Raw genomic sequence first — 22,082 nt, 5'->3', positions numbered from 1 at the left:
TACAGATATGAAGAACATATTGGTGATTGCGAGAGGTTAAAGACAAAATGATAGTGGGGAGGACTGGATGTGGTTATCAAAGGGCAACATCCTTGTAGTGATACAAATTATATTGCATACATTTGTACACAAAATGGATATTGTATAATTTACATTTATTATAAAATAGCATACATTTATATATAAATAATATAACATATATTGTGTACTATATAATACAATTATATTATTTCAATAAGCAGCAGAATTGTAACTAGTCTGTTTCCTCATCGTGTCAATATCAGTAGTGATGCACTACAGTTTTGTAGGTACAGTTTTTATAAGATGTTACCACTGAGTAACATGGAGAAAAAGGTATATGGTATCTCTCTGTCTTATTTCTTACAACTGCATGTGAATCTAGAATTATTTCAAAATTTTAAGAAAAACTTAATTTTACAAAAAGCCAATGCCACTCAGTCCAGCTCTTTCTCTTGGGTCATGCTCATTTGGAACCCAACCACCTCTATGTGATGAAGATTCCAATCAACGTAGACAGGCCATGTGCAGATACTTGGGCTGTAGCCCTAGCTGAGCTGCCAGGTGCCAGCTAGCATCAAGCACTAGACCTGTGAATGAGCAAGCCCACAGATGATTCCAGCCCCCACGCATCCTTTGAGCTAACTTGAGCTCCATGTGGAGCAGAGACTAGCTTGTCTTCATCAAGCCCTTCCCAAATTGCAAATTTGTGTGCAAAATAAATGCGTGTTGATGTTTTTAGCACATTATTTTAGAGCCGTTTGTTACACAGCAATAGGTAACTGGAGGGGTGGGGGTGGGAAGGAGGATAACTTTTGTCCATGAATGTTCCACGGAAAAAGAAGACAATGACTTTTTCATTGAATCTTGATGTTAAGCAATGATGGCAATTTTTGAAGTAGCTTTAAATGGTAGCTTTGAACAATATAGACTGGCTTCATTCCAATTGGTTTTAATTAGTGAAGTTTAATTATAGCTGTCATATCCCAAATTAAAAATTGGGCACATCATTTGGTTAAAGATTATTAGGCCACTTATGGGCGGAAACAGGAGGTAATTTAAGAGATATCATTGGATATGAAAATGAAATGTCTGAGTTTTTTCAGGCAGCTATAGATTTTTGAAATTAAAATTGTTGAATTGGAAGATCTAAGAAACATAAATAGAAATATATTATTATTGACATATAATTATAAATTATGATTGCCACATAGATTATTATGAATTATAAATTAACATAGAATATTAAAAATACACATATCTTACAACTGTAATTGATTGCTAATACCAAGCATATAAATACTCACTTCTGCTTGCAAATGAATCAGGCTACACACAAACCTCTCATGTGCGATTAGACATTTATTTTTGTTGTGTTGTAATTCTCTATGTTTAACATAACATACAAGAAGACCAGATACAAAATCAGGCTGGACATAGGTAAGAGACGCTTTCTTCCTTATCTTTTTTCGCCTGGGGATTTCTGGTTTAGCTGGGCAGGTGCTATTTTCTCGCTGGTCCTTCTAGCATCCCCTTACATCATCACTGATAGTTTCTGGATCTATACTGATACAGATCACAAGAAGGTTTCCAGACTTTCTTCATACTCTTGGTCTCAGATTGAAAGTAAAAATAGCTCAATAAAATTGATTACTTTTTCTTCAAGTGTACTCTTGTTCTTCCAGAACACTCTAACCTAATTTCTCCCTTCCCTTCTTTTTTCTTTTCCCTTCCTTCCTTCCTTCCTTCCTTCCTTCCTTCCTTCCTTCCTTCCTTCCTTTTTCCTTTCTTCATTCCTTCCTTTCTTTTTTCTTTCTTCCTTTTAATATACATATATTTTTGGGGGAAGACATTTGTGACACTATCCATTCCCTTCTTTTACATTGAGACACTTCTACATTGCCACATGCCTGGCCATATAACATGTGTGGGGTTCTTTTTGTTTTGTTTTGTTTTGTTTTGTTTTGTTTTGTGAGGGGATTCCAATTGAGTTTTGAATACCAATTTCCCCTCTGGCTAAGTAATATTCTGGGGCCAATTGCATAAATTCCATAAGCCTTGTCATTTGTGAAATATGAATAATAAATGGCTCTTGGTAGGATTAATTAAGGTATCCTTTACTCCTGTCCCTTTCACCCTTCAAACCCTAAAAATTGATGTTTTAATGAATGGTGTTGATTGAGTTTGATTGGGATGCTGGGGTTTCTGGAGGCCATGGTAGGGAGATTTCTGGGCAAGGGCACCACCAGCAAGGAAAAGCTTAGAGGTAGCCTAGAGCCTGGTGCTTTTGGGAGGAGTGTGTATGATATTTTTTCTTTGCATTTGGAACTCTGTGAAGAGCAAGGTAAAGGATGAAAGAGATGTGGGAAATACAAATAATAATATTAAGGAAATACAAATAATAATATTAATAATATCTTCGTAATTCAAGAGGGCACAAGAGAGAGGGACACAAACAAAAAATGACTATAAGATATTATGAAAAATTCTTACTTCAAAAAATTCATAATCCCGGTCCCTAACACATAATTTTTATTTTTGATATCCTATCCTGGATCCTGATCATATAAATTTAGTGTTTCATGTGATCACAACCTCAGCAAAACCAAGTTTGTATTCTCAGGCAAAATTAACATGTAATCCTGATGTCAATCTGACCTTTTAAATTATTTTCCACATTAATTATTTAAGACCATAATAACCAAGTCTAGCTTGTGTCTGTCTTAGTGTCTCATTATTTTGGTCACAGAAACCCTGAAGAATAAATCAATTTAGCATGTGTCTTCTTAACTCAAGCAACGTCAAAGCAGGCCAGAAAAACCACTACTGCTCTGATCATAGACGATATAAATCCTTCATTCACCAAATTGCTGCATCCCTTTGGACTGAGTCTCCTGAGCAGTGTGGTTGGAGTTGAATAGCAACTAGTGTGTGGCCATTGGGCGGCAGGCGTCACTTTGGGCCAGTAGGGGGCGTGTGAGCTCCTAGGCACCGGCCCGAGTAGTCAGGGGGCGTGGCAATGCATCCTTGACAGACAGCTAAGGATGCTGGCGAAGATGAGGTAATACCACCCCGAACTAGAAGGGCGTTGGGGTATGGGCACCTGTGTGTGCGAGTGTGAGTGTGCGGGTGCGAGTGCGGGTGCGGGTGCGTGCGCTAGCGGGAGACACTTCGTGTCTCAAAGCTGACACTGCAGACACGGATCACGCTGCATTTTTAAAAAAGAAGAAGAAGACAACTCAGTCCTGGGAGGGAGGTGGCAAAGTTGAGGCCAGGCGACTACTTGGGCCGTGTCATGGAGGGTGGCTTTTCAGAGTCTCGGGGCTGGCGTAACCCCCACGGGCGCGGATTTGCCTTAGTGTCTCTCTTGGGAGGAGCGATTCATTCTGGAAGCAACTGAGCAGAGCCACAGGGAGGGGGAGCCCTCGCCCAGGCGGAGACAGCAATTCGTGCGGCGAAGAGTAGGGAAGGGAGGGGAACACAGCGTGCCATTCCCAGCGCGAGCGCGCGGCGAGATCCCACCCGGGCGACTGCAGAGCCCGAGGCGCAACTGGTGCGAGGGCTCGGTCCTCGCCTGGCAGTCAGCTCCAGCTCGCGCCCGCCGGGTGGTGTGGCAAGGCGGGGGCCTGTTTGCAGAAAGCCGGACATTTGCATGAAGCCACCCGACCCCACGGAGCAGTGGCAGCGGCGGCGGCAGCGGCGGACCCCGGAGGCGGCGCGCGGTCCGAGCCAGGCGGCCCCGGTCTACGGGCCCCGGTGGATGCGCGGCAGGGGAGCGGCCCATGGGCCGGAGCTGAGACTGCCCGGGGCGTCTGGGCGCGGGGCGGGGTGCGCGGTCGAGGCCCAGAGGCGGCGGCGAAGGAGGAAGCGGAGGAGGGCGGGCTCACCGAGTCCGGGAGAGGGTCAGCGCCGCGCCGCCGCCGCAGCCCCGGGCTCGCCATGCTCTTGGCCTCGGCGGTGGTGGTCTGGGAATGGCTGAACGAGCACGGCCGCTGGCGTCCCTACAGCCCTGCGGTGAGCCACCACATCGAGGCGGTGGTCCGCGCCGGCCCCCGCGCCGGGGGCAGCGTGGTGCTGGGCCAGGTGGACAGCCGGCTCGCGCCCTACATCATCGACCTGCAGTCAATGAACCAGTTCCGCCAGGACACGGGTGAGCCGGCCGCCCCAGCCCCGCCCGCGCACACCTCCCCTCCCCGCCCTGAGATTTCCCGCTGCGCGAGCCCACAGGGGCCCACCCAGTCTGCACCTCCGTGTTGTGGTGTCTCCCAAAGGTGGTCGTGGAGGGTGCCCTTCTTGCCCATGATCCTAAGATTCCCCCTGCAATAAACCCCAAGCAGTTAGTGTCAGTGTTCTGGTTATGCAAACCCAGCTGCACCCTAGCCCCAAACAACTCCTCTTTTACGCCCCCTTTTAAGCGCTGGTTGGACCCCGGTCCTCCCCTGTGGAAGCTGTGGCGCCACCTCGGCCACAAGCAATCCCAGCCCCTAGTAAAGGCTTCCTGCTCCCATCGCCCACACCTCGGCTGACCCTGCTTTGCCCCGGGCACCCTTGGGCCTGCCGCACATCCCCCTTCTCACCCACGTTACTGCCTCTGCCCCTCCTGTGTGGGCTGCCTTCCCACAGCGGGGTGCTGGGTGTGGGAACTGGGGAAGGCAGCCGAGATTCCCCGGAGGCTCTAGCGGTAGTCTCCATGGGAAAGGGCTGGGCTCCCTGGGAGCGGAGACTGGAGTTGAGGGATTCCATGGCTTGAAGCGCCCTGGATGCCGTGGCATCCGCCGGTGCGGCTGCTCGGCTGCTCGTGCAGTCCCAGGGCTGAAGCAACAGGCCCAACAGATGGAAAGAGGGAGCAGCGCGGGGGGGGGGGGGGGGAGGGGGGAGGCACCGGGCTCGGAATGCCTGGCAAGGAAGCCGCTCCGCTCCCTTTGTCCGAGGAGGAGGAGGAGGAGGAGGAGGAGGAGGAGGAGGAGGAGGAGGAGGAGGAGGAGGAGGAGGATTCCTAAGGAGAAACTGCCCCCAAGCTTCCTCCTTAAACCGTCGACTGTGAGGGACACTCCTGCCTCCCAGACCACAAACAATCTTCTCGTGAGATGCAAGTTGCCACTGTGGCCACCACAGTCTCACTTCCCAGCTGACCAGCCTTCCCATCAGAGCAAGGAAGAGAGGCGGCAGGGAGGAGGTCAGGGTGGCGGGTCCTTGGCGGAGGGGCAGGGCAGAGCTGCCTCTTTGCTTGGCCCAGTGTGTCCAGACTTAGTTGATGACTTGGGACAAGTCTGTCTCCTCATGGGGGGCGGGGGGGGGGGGTGTTTCTGGAATTCTGGCTGGGCTTTCCCCGAGAATGTGCAGAGGAGCCTGGAGAGGCAGGTGTGGGGAGGAGGGACTAGAGAGGCAGACTGAGAGAGTCCCAGACGGCCAGAGAACAGCTGTTGGAGCTGGGCATCTCAGCCCCCTTGGAAAGCCCCACATCCTGTGTGCTAATTAGGATTTTCGTGGGAAAGAGGTAACTTTCCACCCTCCTGTCCCATCTTTAGTCATGACTCCCAACAACCTCTTTGCCAAAGATTTTGCAGATACCAGCCCTGTGAGTAAAGTTTTCAGGGGAAAGGCTTCCAGAAGTGTTACCATGTGGGGAGGGGAGAGGTGGCTTAAACCCTGGTGGAAAAGGGAGGGAGGTGGAGCTCAGATGGCTGAGAGGAAGAGGGAGTAAGGAGGACAAGGGAGACTGAGAAAGAGGATTAAGTGTGGCTGAGGTGGAGAGAGGGAATGTAATTGTGTAATTGTGTGATTTGGACAGAGGTTGTGGAGGTGAGAGCAGAGGCCTCAGATTGGGGGGTGGGTATGTGTCTGGAGAGGGAGACAGCTGAGCCATGGAGATGAGATACCAGGAAGACCAGCAGCTAAGACACCTGACAGGGAATTCCAGTCCTGCTCAAAATAAACAGGCAGGTGTGAGCTTTTTGAAACTAAGTCTCTGCAGCACAAGGAGAGCCACCCTGGTGACCTAAAGGTCCCCGCCCTTGTCTCACATTTGGGAAAGGAGAAAGTTTAATCGGTGATTAAGGAAATGGTACCTAGAAAGGGTCATGCCCTGAAGGGCCCTTTCTAGAGAAGTGAAGTTCTGGAGAAAACTGGGTTGAAGGATAGAAGCCACCTCCCCCAGGTCTGATCGCTATTCCCTAAGGACAGGCTGACCACTACCTGGTGCTCCATTTAATCCAAGGCTAGGCACCAGGTGGTGGGTGGCCTGTCCTCGGGTAAGAGTTTGCTGGTGCTCTGCAGACTTTAGACCAGAGGCAGAGAGCTGGCCCTGGATCATTTTAAAGACTGCCTCAGGGTGTGTTTCGCATTCTTGTCTGTCTCCTCAGTGCCAGGCCCTGCACTGGGTGCTAGAGGCACTGGGCTGAATTCCCAGGAATGCTGGGTCTGTCAGAGAGCTTGTCAAAGTAGAATAGGACCTCTGGGTTTCTGGACTTGGAGCCCCCTCCTCTCCATTCTCCACCAACAGACACACAGTTCCTCTCAATATAGCTCATTGATGAGGCCATGACAGGGTAGGAACTTTAAACCACCAGCTCCCAGGCAACCTCGGCCAAGCCCTGGCAATGTTTAATTAAATTACCCACTGTCCCCTAAGCCATAGTTTGAAGCGGGGAACCAGAAACATCCCCATAAACAAAGGAGAGCTGGAAGTCCCCTGTGTAGAGGCGATTCCTCGCTTTTTTTGTTGGCGCCTCTATGTGGGGACATTTCCTGAGATGGGAGCTTTGTTTTTTTTAGAAGTAGCCTGCCCTAATGCCAAGGGAGTCCTCAGACTCTCAGCTTTCCTGGGCTCCGACTTCATCCAGCCTGTCTCCAAGGAGATTCCTAGGAGGTTGCAGACACCCTCGGCCGCCTCTGTTTGCCCTGGACATTTCTTCCCCAGACAGCCTCCCAGTCGGAGCTTATTTGCATTCCATGCTGGTCTCCTCTAAGCATTTGGGGCTAGAGAATCTGGAAGAAGGGAAGAGATGGGGCGGCTGGGTCTTGGCTGCTTCCAAAGGCCTTGGTTGGGTCCTCTTCACCTACAGTCATTTGGACTGTGACTGGAACTCTGTACTTCAGCATCACTTTCCTCCACATCTTCCAATGCACCTGATCGCTGCCATCTCCAAGGCCCAGGCAGCAGGATGGAAGGGGAACACCCAGACTGGGAGGGGGAGACATGACTCAGCCTCTCATCTCAGACTCACTGGCTTACAGTGTGACCTTGAGCAAGTCCCTTCACTGCTCAGGCCTCATTTTCCTCTGCAGAATGAAAAACAGGCTTAAGATTCCTTGTGGCTCCTTTCTTCCCATCATGCAGATCAGCACGTGAATGGGTTTGGCCCCTCCTCCAGTGATGCTGCTACTTAGAAGCTATGCGGTGTGAGGGAAGGATCTTTCCAGCTCAGAGATTTCTCCGCAGCTGTGGCCTGTTTTATGACTTTCATGTGGTGAGAGGGTCAGATAGAGAGAGATTAAAGGGTTGACAGAAGCTGATGAAGCTGATTTTTAGGGTCCCACAATACCCTGCATCCTCTGTGAGCACAGGAATGGAGGAGGCAAAGGGCATGATGACCACATGACAGTTACAATATAGAGATGCCCCAAGCACATTGCACACATTATCTTGTTTAATTCTCCAAGAGCCTTATGAAAGACCTATTGTTCCCATTTTATAGGAAAGGAAGCAAGTTGAAAGAGATTAAGTTATTCAAAGGTTTATAGACAGTCAATGGGGAAGCTGAGGTTCCAAATCAAGTGTTCTATGCTCTACTCCTTTATGTGGTGAACACCTATAGAGCACCTGCTTCATGCAGGTGCTGTTCTAGGCATGTGGGGTGTAGCAGTAACAAATACCTAAGTACCTAAGTTTTTGCCCTCATGGATCATTCTAGTAAGGGTGAGGGGATTTCTTGGACAGAGTAGATGCTCTAACACAGTGTTGCATAGATGTGGGTGAAATGCCCTAGAGACCTCAGGTCATTTTTAGAAAGTGTTGTCTTCCACTTTCCAGAAGCTGAAATACCTTAGGTGCTTTGAGCAGCAGGTGTCTGAGTTGCCAAGAAAAACGGACTTTCTTTCTCTTTCTTCCTCCTTAGTCTGGGAACATCCTTTATCGCTATCCCATTAGAGGCCTTTTCCTTGGGTCACTGCACCTTAGGACCCAGTGGATTTCCTCAGATCATCTAGTTCACAGTCCTGATTATAGAAGGTCCAGGGCTAGCCCATTCCAGATGGAACGGCCTCAGAAAATAATCAGAGAATTAAATCCCACCATCTCTTTTGTCCCACAACTTTGGTTCTGAGGTCTGCCTTCTGTCTGTAATTAAACCTGCTAGGACTGAACTGAACTCAACATTTTCTCCTTCCAAACCCAGCTCTTCATCTTGACACCCCTCTGCCTGTTACTGGTGCTTCCATTTTACCACTTGCCCATGGTCAAAACCCCAGGACTGTTTGACACATTCTGTCATTCAGAGTCATACTTGGGGGCTAGGCATGTGCAGACACATAGACCATGTGGCCCAGCAGTTGGAACTTTAGTGTGCATGGGAACTCAGGGGTCCCCCCCCCCGCCCCCGCACCAAGGCTGGAAGTTATTCTACCCCTAAAGATTCTGAAGCAAGTGATCCTGGAACTGCTCTTGGAAAGCATTCAGCTCCTCATGGTCAAGTCCTACCCATTTCCTCTCTGTAGGGTCCCTCTGACCTGTCACCTCCTTTTCATTTTCACTGCCAACACCCTCATTACTTCTCACTTAGACACAATTAACAGACCTGCTCTGCACTTGTCACTTCTCTGTGTCACAAACTTCACTGGCTCCTTATTGTGAACAAAAAAAATCCATGACAGCTTAGCAGTCCTTTGTCATGTCTGACTATTGAAATTCTCCTTATATGCAGGTCTTATGCTATTTATCATCCATTTCTTAAAATGTTCTCCAAACCATCATTCCTTTATTTAATATTTAATTGATATTTATTGAGCCCCTAGGATATTCCAAGCATTGGGGGATTCAGCCCTGAGCAAACACCCGGATGCCCACTATTGTGGGGTTGGGAGTCCAGTGGAGGGAGACAGACTTTCATCAAATTAACCACACAAATAAATGTGTAATTGTACATCAAGATAAATGCTATAAGAAAAATAGGAGTGGGAATTTGACCTGGTCAAGGCAGCATAGAGGAAATCAAGGATGAGCAGTGAGGAGGATTGCCTGAGTGTTTGGGGGAGGGACCAGCATTATGTAAAGGTCCAGAGAAGCATGGCAGTGGACAGAGAGTGAAGGAGACTGGGGTAGCAGAAATGTGAGCAGAGTGGGGGTAAGCGATCTCAGTGCTGAACTCAGGGGAAGTCACGAAAAGCATTTAAGCATTAAGGATGTGGTCAGATTTTCTGCCAACATGCATTTTGTTGGCACCCTTCCTGTGGCTATTCTGCCTCATAAATAGTCATTAGCATACCTGTCTTGTTTTAGACTGTAAGCTATTTGAGGAGTGTCTAGGTCTTGGCATTCCTCACAGCACTAGTGGGTACTCAGCAGTTGAGGCAAATAATGGAATGTCAAAGTAGCCAGAAGCCATCGATCAATCACAGCACATTATGGAGCCCTCATTATTGCCAGGCACTGCAGTGGGCACTAGAAAGCAAAGACCTACACTGTGTGTCTATGCTTTCACGTAAGGCGCCGGCATGAAAAGAGACCCTGGTGCACCCCAGACTTCCTAACTAGGAGAACCTTTCAAGGGATGGATGGTAAATGGCATAGGAGAATTTCAATAGTTTTTTGTTTGTTTTTTTTAAAGCAAAGGGGGGCATTTCAATAGAAGGGAATAGTAGGGGAGGAGGTCCAGGAACTCTGAGGGAACCCATGAGGGTAAAGGGGTATCTATTTATCAGGAGTGGAGGCAATACAAGCACGTAAGAAGATAAACCTGGGACTGTGCAGGAGCCAGGAGCCAGGATCTCCAGAAGCTCTGGGGCAATTCCCAGACATCTCTGGGACTGGTAACACTGGTGTAAAAAATAAATAAATAAAAGCTCTAAGCACATCTGTGAAAATTGGTCAAGTACATTGTCTCTGCTGCCTGGAAGGAATACAAAGAGTGTCATTTAAGCTCTGTAAACTTAATTTCCTCATCTCTGAAAGGTGTTTCATAGGATTGCCACGAAGATCACATGAATTGTACAAATATGAGTTATATATAAAATTTCTCTTTCTCCTCCTCCTCCATCCTGTTCCGACAAATAGTAGAAAAAAATAATAATCACCAACTTTTCTTGAGCTTTTGCCATGTGACAGGTGTTATTTCAGTGCTTTATATTCTTTTCTACATTTCATCCTCAAATTCACCCTTTGAAGTAGCTTCCCTGGATTCCAAACAGATAAGGAAACTGAGGCTTAATCACACAGCTGGAAGGGGTGGGTCCTCTGCTGTTGGACACAAAGCCTGTGTTCTTTGTTCCCCAGTGAGCTGGCTACTTAGGAAGGAAATAGAGGCAAACCAGGGCACTATTGCCTCCCCGCTTCCTCCTGTCCTGCTAGCTACCCCATGTCCCCCAGCAGAGGTCCTGCTTCTGAATAGGGAATTGTTCTGTCTCTCCCTCCTGCCTCTGAATGTTGATGTTTTGGGTCATTAAGGGGGTTGGAGATTGGAGGGGGGTGGGTTATGACCCTGGCAAAGGCCTGAATAGCCATTGTTCCTTTTCTTCCCCCCTTGAATGGGATTCTGTCCCAAGTCCTGGTGTCTTCCTCTGGGTTGGAGGAGGGGTGAGTCAGAGGCCGGAGAAGGGGAGCCTTTTCCCACCACTTTGATGGCTAGGGCTCAAGATGACAGATTTGGCGATTCCAGCCACCCTGGAGGTCTCACCAGCTTCCCCACCCTGCCTTGAGCTGGGTATCTGCAGTCTTGATGATATCCATGAAATGAAGTCTGAACTCAGGTTGGGGGTAGGTAGGGGAGAAAGAGGCAACAGTTAGAGGTTTAGTATACCCTTCTTGTCCTACAGGCTCATTTCTGCTGTACTGTTTCCCTGCAATGACCTTGGCCTCATCCTTATCCTTAACCCCTACTTGGGAGCAAGATTGTACCAATGAAGATGATCTCTTTAGGAGGGTTTGAGTTTCTTCAAAGAAAGACATTTGATACATAGAAAATTATTCTTATGACCATTATTGTTGTTGATATAAGAGTTAATGCTGGGAAATTTGGGGGTGTGCTCTCAACCCGATTTTCCTTTCTCTTCTCACAATAACCGGCCAGCTCAGTGACCACCGTTTCTAGGCAGCCTTCCCCGACAGAGGCAGAGTCTTCCTCTGCCCTCTAGGTTTCCATGGCCCTGTGTTCTTTTCATCCCTAACCCTAAAGGCAGGAACATTTAGAGGGATAGGGGAGAAAGGATATGATATTTCTGAGCACCTACTGGGTGTCAAAGGCATTATGTACCTTAGGGCCAAGAGAAATGCAGAACTTGGCATGTACAGGTGCGTATTTGTTGAGTTAATTAGGAGTCACACTTACTTTTCACAAAAACTCAGCAAAGGAACCATCCTGTTTCTCAGGGGAGAAAAGGAGGCTGAGGGGTCTGTATTAGCTAGTAAAGGAACAAACTTGGCTGCAGATCAAGGTGTCCCCACTCCAAGCCAGGAGTTGCTCCTTCTGACAGCGCACTGCCTCCCAGATCCTTTGCCTTATAACTCATCTGTTTTCACCCTGGTGTGACTATGGACTCCTAAGAGACAGGAATGAGTCTCATTCAAAGCTGATATCTCAACAGGCAGCCCAGTGCCTGGCACACAGTAGGACTCATTTAATATTTGCCTATGAATGAAACAGAATCCCGTTTCTTTCCTTGCTGACCTTGACCCTCTCTCCTCTATCCCCCTCTGGCAGGGACCCTCCGCCCAGTTCGCCGCAACTACTACGACCCGTCTTCAGCCCCCGGGAAGGGCGTGGTATGGGAGTGGGAGAACGACAACGGTTCCTGGACGCCCTATGACATGGAAGTGGGCATCACCATCCAACACGCCTACGAGAGGCAGCACCCCTGGATCGACCTCACTTCCATCGGCTTTAGCTACGTCATTGACTTCAGCACCATGGGCCAGATCAACCGGCAGACCCATCGCCAGCGCCGCGTCCGCCGGCGTCTGGACCTCATCTACCCCATGGTCACGGGCACCTTGCCCAAGGCCCAGTTCTGGCCGGCCAGCCCGGGATCAGCCAGATCAGCCGGATCCGCGGGATCGGTTGCCTCACCACCAGGCCCACCCTGCTCTTGCCCGCAGTGCGTCCTGGTGATGAGCGTCAAGGCAGCCGGGCCCCCGCAGCCTCCAGGAGCCCGCAAGAACATGCCCCCATCCGGAGCGGTCAAGCTACCCCAACCACCACCAGGACCTGGGGCCAAGCTCCTGGACAGCACGGGCACCATCCGAGGCCCCGTGAAGACCGCCCCATCCCAGGCAATCCAGCGACAGGCCGCCAGCACTCTGGCAGGGGCGGCTGCGGGCTCTCCTGCTAGCCCCCCGGGAGCCAACGGCAAGACAGGAAGGGTGGCCCTGGCGACCTTGAATCGGACCAACCTGCAGCGGCTGGCCATGGCGCAGTCCCGGGTGCTGATCGCCTCTGGGTAGGTGCTTGCATGGCTGCCTCTGAGTCTCTATGCCCCAGGCAGAGCTAACGACTGACATCCCATCAGAGATGGAGGAGGGGCCGCCAGGGCTTTCCGCTCCCTGTCATCTTGTCCTACCACCCTGGCTGCAGGTGGATGAGGAGGCTTCGGCCTTTGGGGCGATTCTAATGGAGACTTTGCCTCTTACTGGCCCTGAGATGGGGCAGTCCCTCACATCACAGCCCTCACTTCCTCCTCTGTGAGTTCTGGCAGCCATACCCACATCGGGGTTGCTGTGAGGACTAAAGAGATCAGGTGTGATTGTAATAGTAGGCCACATTAATTTTGCACCCTCGGTGTTCCAGTTTCAGGGGCGGGGGGCGCTGCACGGGGAAGATTATTACCTCATTTAATCCTTCACAGCAGCTCTGTGAAGTAGGCAGCTTGATTCCATTTTACACATGAAGACACTACCAGTTAACTTGCTCAAGGGCAGGTAGCTAATCGTGGTCGGAGACAAGGATTCACACTTCAGAAAGTCTGACAGCAGAGCCAGACTCTTTGTGACTCTGAGGGGCCCCTTCTACACCACAGAGCCTGGCATACAGTAGGTGCCAAACAAGGCCTTGTCCCTTTTCTCTGGTCTGTCTGGCAGCTGGAGGGGTGCCTTCGGATTGGAATAACAGCCCACATTACTGAGTCCTTACCATGTGCTGGACACATTCCCTGCATTGTCTCAGTTACTCCTGTGACAAGCTGGTGATGGCGTATGTTTTATGAGTATTGCTTTTTATGATCTTCCTGGTCTGCTTGACCATAACATGGGAGAGACCCAGCGCCATGCAGTGCCCACAGCCTCTGCCTGCCAGCCCAGGTTTCTTATGAGATTGGCTTCTCATAGTCACCCAATTTCCCTTTCTCCAGAGGCACCTGGCCTATAGCCCAGGAGCCCCAGGCAGTTAGGGTTGACTGGACACCTGAGTGTGAAATTCAGGCTGCCCAGAGGGTGATCTGTACACATGGATATTCAGCCCTGGGAGGAGTGAAGGAGGGTATACCATAGACGGAGGGTATACCTTCCTCTGCCACTGGGCAAGCCACAGAATCTCAGCAAGGTCCAGTTTCCTCGTGTGTGAAATGGGGATCATCATGCTCGCCCTGCCTACCCCATGGGTCGTCATGAAAACCTTCACCACGTGCACTCCCCAGCATTATCCCATTCCCTTGCCCTGTGATGCAAGTGTCAGGCATGCATTAACTCCCCAAGGAGAGCCCCACAGCTGTGTGTTACACACAGAGTGGGCTGGGAACCTAGGTTTTAGTCTCCTAATCCACTGTTGTTGTTGCTTTGGTGTGTTGTTATTTTTATTATTTTTTTTTTTGCTTTAGTCTGGCTCCTCGGTTATGCAAAAGCAATGAACAAATAGTCAAATACTGGTCAGATGCTGGGATTTTCATATGACTTCCTCTGAGTGGGAAGAAGTATGTGGGAGAGGGCACTGGGTACCTAAACAGTGCCTCCACTCAGTTTCTATTCACTGTCACACAGTAGCATCCTCGGGGCCTCTAACAGAATTCAGGGTGATTACTGGCGCTCGAAAGAACCCAGCCTCCAGAACCCAACTGCCTAGACTGGAACCCAAGTTCCTTGCTCTGTAACTTGGGGTATGTTTTGCATCCTCTGTCTTCATTTTGCTCATCTGTAAAATGGGGGTAATAATAACACCTTCTTTATAGGGTTATCATGAGGATTAAATGAAATATTTGGTGTATAGATTTAGCACAATGCTTGATACATAGTAAGAGTTGGGTCAGAATTAGCTGCTATTGTTGTTATTACAATTATTCTCAGGTATCTATTGAATATGCACTATGTAGCTGTTGAATTGAACCCAAAGCTGAGCAGCCTTACCTCATTTCTGGTGCCCTTGACAAATGCCAAGTGACCCCATGCCATAATTGAGGGAAAGGAACCCCAGATCGCTTTAAATCCCAATGAGGGAGTCGGCAGCTCTTTATCTCTCTGCTTTATTCCCTCTGCCAGCCAGTAGAATTGGAGTGAGAGAATAGGCTGGAGGGCCGGCCAGTGCAGTTTCAAAAGAGCTATAGAAACAAGTTGTTTTTTTCTCTGCTCTGTTTTCCTGACAAGGGAGGCCCCTCCCTAGCTTCCAGCCCTTTTCTTTTCACCTCTTACCACCTCCCTCACCCTCACTACCATCTTCTGCTCCAGTCTTTCTTGGCCATTTAATTAGCGTGTTTATTCCCTTTGTCTGGCATTGCCATCGACCTTCTGTCGTCCAGTGGCCCCTCCCCACACTCCTCGCTGCCCATGACCTCTTCAAGAAACTTTCCCACGGAAAAAAGAAGACCAGGGAGGGTGGGAGAGGTGGGATGGAGAGAAGGGTTTGGGGGGAACAAAAGACCCTGTGAATTATTCAGGGACACAAGCAGGGGGCTTCTAAAGAGAAGAGAGAGGGGGGTTGTACAGGGGAGGGCGAGAGTTGCCCCTCTGGCCCTCTGCTCCAGAATTAAGGCTTCTCTATCTCCAGTGAGGCCATGGTTGCTGGAGAGACAAGACCATTGTTCTGCCTGAGGATTCCTGGGTTGGCTCATGACTCCAAGAGAAACACTGGCTGTCACCAGGGCATCTGCAGAGCTGTTCTCCCGTCTTCGATTCCCCTCTCCTGCCACCTTACCAGCTCTTCTCTTTTCCTAATTTTATATTTTAGGGACAGAAATTAAAACTTGCACCCTCCGTACCTGGGATCAACCCAATAGAATGGGGGCAGAGGAATTGTCTTCTAATTGGTCAACAAGTGGTTAGGCAGACAGCTTTGGCTGAGCTGAGTTGCCTGGAGGACGCGGAAGCATGCCTGCCACCGGGCTGCTAATTTCCAGAAGGAAGGTTCAGGCATATGGAGCTGGAGCTCCAACAGGGTGTGACCAGTGTGGACTATATGGGCCAGTCTCCATGGTTCTCATTTAAACCAATAACAGTGGGGGAGGGATGGCCAGTTTTGCTAACTGGACAATCCTAAGTACTGCCCAACGCTCAACTTGACGTTTTACACTTGATGCCCTCAAGAACCTGAGAAAATTGGACTATTACAGCAGGAGAAGACTGTATCAAGCCCAACTTCCTCTTACAGTTGGGAAACAAAAATGTAAATAATCACCCAAATTTGCAGAGGGCTTGGCTATTTACAAAGTATTTGCTCCAGATCCTCCATCCTCACAGGGGCCCCAGTCAGCAAGAGCAGAGAGGCTGTGGTGGCCCTTCCAAAGGCACATGTCGCTGCTCAGCTGGATTGGAAGGAGACTTCCAGGCCCCTTGGCTGGGGGAGGGGCTCCTTCCTATATACCCTTCTGTATTTCATAAACAAATAGCCCCTTCTTCCCCAAGTCCCAGTGCCACCAGAATCCAGTGACAAACCCTTCTGCCATGCTGCCCCTTTCCTGGCATAGCAGGGACACCCACCTCTCCCACAGTGTTCACAGGAGTCCCAGGCCTCACGTGCAGACCCTCCCTCTCTCCAGACTTGCCTCTACCCAGAGTTCTTGGGCTGCCTGGGGGGTTGCTGTGCAGGTTGGAATATTTCCTGGTTAAGCAGATTGGGTGTGGAAACCTGCCAGTCCAGTTTGTGGGAACAAAGGTAGCTTTTGTCACCCAGATCACAACTACTTATCAGCGGGAGTGGGGGCCTTGGAGTGGTGAAGGGGTCAGGCAGGTGCGGGGCTGGGTGGGGTGCTGCCCCCTGGTGGGGAGCAGGACAGACACAGGAGGCCAGACCTCCACTCCCAGCCTCAGCAGCCCCTGTGAGGAAGCGACTCAGCTGAGGGTGGAGGACTGAGTTCTTGAGTACTGGGGTGGGAAAGTGTCAGAAAATCTCCTTAGCATCTTCTAACCCCAGATCTTCACAGGTCTATAGATAATGATGCTGAGGCTCAGAAAACTTACTGGACTGTATGACATGTTACTGGCAGGATTGGGATTTGAACCCAGTTTTCCTGGCTCCCGGTCCACCATATCATGCTTGTCCCCAAGGAGCAGGTCACAGGGTCCAGAATCTTCTAGACCATGCTCTTTTCCTGGCCTACATTCCCTTGTTTTGAATTCCCCTCCCCCTAATCTGGTTTGATTTATCCTAGGGACAGTTTCTGGGGAAAAGTATCCCTTAGTGGCCTATTGAGACACAAATATTCCCACATCTGTTGTTTGCACGTCCTTCTCACAACGCTGTGCACATGTCATGGTCCCTGGGCAGGAACAGGGGCCCTGGAAGACTCAGCATCACCAGGGAAGCACCCCTGGGCATGTGGGGCTCAGACAGATCCACTGCCCAGCCTTGAGGTCCCTCTGAGCTCTGCCACCTCTTAGATGTGTGTGTATTCCTTCACTCTCTGAGCTTCATGTACTCTGTCTGCAGTATCAGGTGACCGGATGATTTAGACATAAGAGCACAGCGTCATAGGCAGCTGAAACAGTGGGCTCTCGAGCCAGATTTCCTGCATTCAGATCCTTAGCTGTGTGATCTTTATCAAGTTGGCTTAACCACTCTGTGCCTCAGCTTCCCTGCCTATTAAAGTAGGGTTGATCATAATAACACCTCTTGCGTAGGTTGCTGGAAGGATTGGGTGACTTACATATTGTGAGCAATGAGACGTGTCAGGTACAAGGCAGGCTCTGTGCATGTTAGCGATTATAACACAAGGATAAAGGCTCATGGGCTATCTTGTTCACTGCTGTGTCCCTGGCTCAATATGAATGGCCAAATAAGCAAATAATAAACAATGTAAGTAAATGAATCAACATGCTCTCTTTCCCTCCTCCTGTTTTCCCAGCACCACCCTGCCCCCATAGCAGAATTGCCGGCTTCTCAGGCTTTCTGGCTCCTGGAGTCATCTGTGACCCAGTGCATTGGCCTCTCCAAGCCCACATCTTCCTCCAAGCCCAGCTGTGGAAGCCTGGGTGGTGAAGGGGGTGGGGAGAGATGGCGCAAGACTGAGCCCCACATGTCCCCTATTTTTCTAGTTGGCGCCGGGAGACCTCGTCTTTCCCATGCAGCTGTGCCGTCTCCTCTCCAGCTTGGCTTGAGTTGCTGGGAGAGGAACAGAGAGAGGAGGAGGTTTTGCCTGATATTTATATTTCTCAGGGAGTGGGAGAAGTAACAGCTGTTAGAGCAATGGTTTCCAAACGTTGGACTGGGGATTGGCGGCATCTGCATCCTCTCCACAGAAGCATGTCAAAATGCAAGTTCTTGTGCCCCAGTGCAGGCTTGGGGCTCTGGCTCTTTCAAAGCTTCTTAGGTGGCTCTGATGTCCACCAAGGTTTGAGCTTTTTCTTTATACTTTCATTCCTTCAGTAAATGTTCATTGAATGCCTACTAGTGTCAGGCTTCTGAACAAAATGGACAAAGAAATTTGCCCTTGTAGAGCTTAGATTCTAGAAGGGAAGATAATAAGAAACAACTTATTTTAAAAGATTATGAGTTCCATGGGGGAAAAAATTTAAAAGCACAGCAGTATACGAGGGTTTGGGGGTCCCAGGGTAAGATGGATGAGCTGATAACAGTATCAAATAAGATGGTCTCAAGAACCACACTGAGAAGGCAAGATGTGAGCCAAGAGTGAAGGAGTTCTAGGAGGGAGCCAGGAATGTATCTGGTGGAAGAGCATTTTAGGCAGAGGGAATAGCACACGCAAAGGCTCTGAGGCCGGAAGTGCCAATCATGTAGGAGGAACAGGCAAAGAGGCAAGTTATAGGAGGAAGAGCAGAGAGAGGAGGGTTGGGGTGAGGAGCATGGACAGAACATTCAGGGCTGTTAGGCCTTGCTGGGACTTTGAATTAACTGAGGAGAGCCACTCTGAGTTTTAAGGTTCTGAGTGGAGGAGTGACATGGTCTGACTTAGTTTTGAAGATATCACCTCTGGCTATGATGCCCTTGTAATTAGCTAGTTTTTAATAATAAAAAAGGAGCAAAGGGAAGGCCAGACATTATAGCCATGGTCATATGGGCAGCTTCACTAGGAAGCTGCAACTTTGCACTCCCCAGGGAACCACTGGCCCATTCCCTGAAGATTACTGGGGGAAGGGTTCCAACAAAGAGGAGATAGACGCATACACAGTAAAGCTGGGGTGACCAGAGAAGATACTTGCCTGTCAGTCAAAACTGGGGAACCATGGATTGGCCAGAATGGGTGGAGCCAGCGCAAGCCCCCGAAAATTTTGGAATACATAATGCTCTAAACGAAGGCGTTCTCTCTCTTGTTGCTCTTGAGTCTTGGTTCTTGGCTTCCTTGTATTTACCTGTATGGTCCCTGGCCATGCGGGTCCCACACACAATAGACTAAGCGGGAACCCTAAACCAAGCTAGCCTGATGTTGGACTGGACTTGGTTCCAACATGGTAAGGAAACTCTAGATACTGGCTTTAATTTTAGCTCTGCTGAAGCCCCAGCTATACTTCTTCTATGACTGGACTGAAGGAAATGGGACCTTGGAAACTCCAGGGAAATAAAACTTTCTACAATATCTCATCCTCATGTGCGAGTCTCAGAAAATTCTTTCTCAGAATATTGCAAGAAATCCACCCCCACTAGCAATAAGCTGGGACAAGGACTGTTCACACTAAGAACTTGATGCATCTTTAGTAGGGACAGTTAGTTTCTGTAAGGAAGGGGAGCACTTCACTGGGGGAAATTTTGAGGTCCCACCACTGACTCATTTTGTCCCACTTGTTAAAACCATAACACATCTGTTCTTTTCTTTCACAGGGTCCCCACCGTCCCAGTGAAGAACCTAAATGGGTCCAGTCCTGTCAATCCTGCCTTGGCAGGTAAGAGAAACCCTGGGCTAGTCTTGGTGAAGGTAGAAAAATGAATGACAAAATAGGTAGTGAGCATTTGTAAAAAAGAGAGCATTTGGATGTTAATTTAAACAAATGGGGATTTTAGTAGTTGGGTTGGATGAGTAGGAAGAACTTGGGGAGAATTGATTGCTAAAAGGAAAGCATGTTGTTGAAGCGGAGTGAGTGCATCTGTTTCTGGGAAAGGTGGAGGATAAGTAGAGAATCCCTGAGTTATGAGAACTCTGTGGAGATGAGGAGAGGAGGTTAATGGGGAGGGAGGAGTTGAGGGGGTGTTGGAAAGCTAACTCTCCAGTCCTTCCTGACTCCTGCTCTGCCCTTCCAGGCATCACTGGGATCCTCATGAGTGCAGCGGGGCTGCCTGTGTGTCTCACCAGGCCACCAAAGCTGGTCCTCCACCCACCCCCCGTCAGCAAGAGCGAAATAAAATCCATCCCAGGGGTTTCCAATACAAGCCGCAAGACCACCAAAAAACAAGCCAAGAAAGGTATCAACTTCCTTAGCTTATGGCTTCTGTCCCTAGCTCTGCCTCCACTACTGAGGGTCATCCCCATGGCTTATCCACTCTGTGCCTTAATTTCTGCATAGGCTAAGCAGGCCTAACTCGTATCTGTTCTGGTGATTATACCACATAGTCTCAGATGGAGACTTCTTAAGAAATATAGCAATGCAGAGCAAAATTATAGAAACATAAAAATATGAAGTGTGACACAAATGAAATATGCTAGAGAGAAAGACCACCTTGGAATTGGAACTAAAATAGACTAAATTCAAGTCCCAACTTTGTCACTTGCAAGTCATGACCTCCGAGAACCTCTGTTTTTTCCCCTTTACTTGGAGTGAAACCAGTCACAACCAGTATCCAACAAGAATGTCCTGGAATGCATCCATGACAGTTGGGAAGTGGCCACGGTTTTGTGTCCCTCTCAAGCCCCCAGACGCTCTGGCCACTTGAACCCCCATTCCTACATGCCCACAATCCAACAACTAAGGGATCAATACCTGTGCCTGCCCTGGTACCAAAGTACCCTGCCTCAGCCCTGTGGCTGGTCTTTCTGGTCACTGGTATTGGTGGCTCAATGTGTTGACTGTCACACTTAAGCCCACACCTTGCAAACATGTTATGAAGCAGGACAGTGGGAAGGAAGGGCCGGCATTGAGCTTTGGGCTGTTGCCCGGTCCACTTCCTCAAACCCTTGTCCTACTTTTCTAGTCTATCAGACTTTCTCTGCTTAAATGAACTCGATTGCCTTGCTCATAATATGATAGGAAATGACAGGAATTTGCACTTTCCCACTCTTCCTGTTATTATTAATAGCACATATCGGATCCTTAGCTGGCAATGTGCTAAAAGGGCTGTACGTCCATTAGCTCATTTAATTGTCAAAACTGCTGTTCGAGTAGATGCTATTGCTCCTCCCCATTTTATAAGTGAGAAACGGAAGCTTAGAGAAGTTAAGAGTCGCCTAAGGAGGCACTGACCCTTTTTCCTTCTCTGCCTGCTTGTGAAGCCGGATCATCTCATTCCCTGCCTTTAGGCTAGGCTGTCTCCAAGGGGTCCAGTCCCCAAAGAAATTCCACAATCATTGCACCTGGCAGGGTCCTTCCCAGAGCATCAGCCTTTCCCTGCTGCGGGGCTACATCTGCTGGCAGCGACCGCACTGTCAACAGCCAGGGAAGACGAATCTGAAGCTGTGGTCACAACCTCCTGGTTTCCCATGAAAATAATATCACTTTGATGCCACATTGCAGATCAAGACAGTGCTTGGCACATTCTACCTAATTTTTTTAAAACCTGTAACAGTGTACAGATTATCTTTTATTTCTGCTCTCATCACATTGTTTGGGCAGGGCCAGGCTCTTTGATTATAAGGAAGAGAAACCCACTCAGTCTTTCTCACTAAAAAGTGGGTTTGTTGCACACAGGCAGGGGGATGTCAGGGAAGTGATGCAGGAAGTAAAGGCAAGTGGGACCACTTCCTACCTCCTCAGGCCACCTCTCTACCTCTTCTGCCCCCTGATTCCCTTTCAAATTCTTAAATCCCATTGCAGAATGAATTTTTTTTTCCCTCTCCTGCTGTAAGCCTGGCTGATAAGGTTCTCCTCTGGTATGTCCAGCTTGGTGAGGCTATTTGATCCCTCATCTCAGTCTCAGTGGCACACTGACCATCCTGTCCCCACAGGTAAAACCCCAGAAGAAGTGCTGAAGAAGTATCTGCAGAAGGTCCGGCACCCGCCAGATGAGGTGAGTGCAGGGGAGGCAGGGCAGGGCTCACCTTCTCCATCACCCACCAGCAATTCCTCCTCCAGAGTTTTTGCACCACGCCGCAAGAGCTGCTTTCTAAGTCCTCACAGGTCCAGAACTGGTCAGATGCACGCCCACCTGGGCTCTGAGCTGCAGCTTAATCTCTCTCATCTCCCCATTCAGCAAAGAGCTGATTAAATCTAAACTACATTAACATAACAGTATGAATTTAAGAAAAGCAGAATGATGAGTAGTTGGAACTGACTTTAAAATGGGCTGCATGAAGATCAGTGGTTCTCAACCAGAGGTGGTTCTGCACAACTT

General features: G+C 49.2%; 1 protein-coding gene across 2 annotated transcripts in view; it reads left to right on the top strand.

Annotated features, from left to right (window-relative positions):
• The first annotated feature begins 3,256 nt into the window (after nt 1-3,256).
• DTX4 (deltex E3 ubiquitin ligase 4) overlaps nt 3,257-22,082 on the top strand; it is a 32,390-nt gene continuing 13,564 nt past the window's right edge. The window contains exons 1-5 of one of the 2 annotated variants that reach the window (XM_080688191.1): nt 3,257-4,168; nt 11,931-12,666; nt 19,422-19,483; nt 19,839-20,000; nt 21,697-21,758. In XM_080688191.1, the coding sequence (XP_080544317.1) occupies nt 3,958-4,168; nt 11,931-12,666; nt 19,422-19,483; nt 19,839-20,000; nt 21,697-21,758 (1,233 nt within the window). In that variant the 5' untranslated portion in view covers nt 3,257-3,957. Of the gene's footprint in view, nt 4,169-5,889; nt 5,962-11,930; nt 12,667-19,421; nt 19,484-19,838; nt 20,001-21,696; nt 21,759-22,082 lie in introns of those variants that run through there. The other variant, XM_080688192.1, reaches the window with a different exon arrangement.

The sequence above is a fragment of the Plecotus auritus genome (assembly GCF_963455305.1).
Source record: "Plecotus auritus genome assembly, chromosome: 9".
In the NCBI taxonomy this organism is placed as follows: domain Eukaryota; kingdom Metazoa; phylum Chordata; class Mammalia; order Chiroptera; family Vespertilionidae; genus Plecotus; species Plecotus auritus.
Note: the sequence above shows the minus strand (reverse complement) of the source record. Positions and strands in the feature narration are given on the sequence as shown.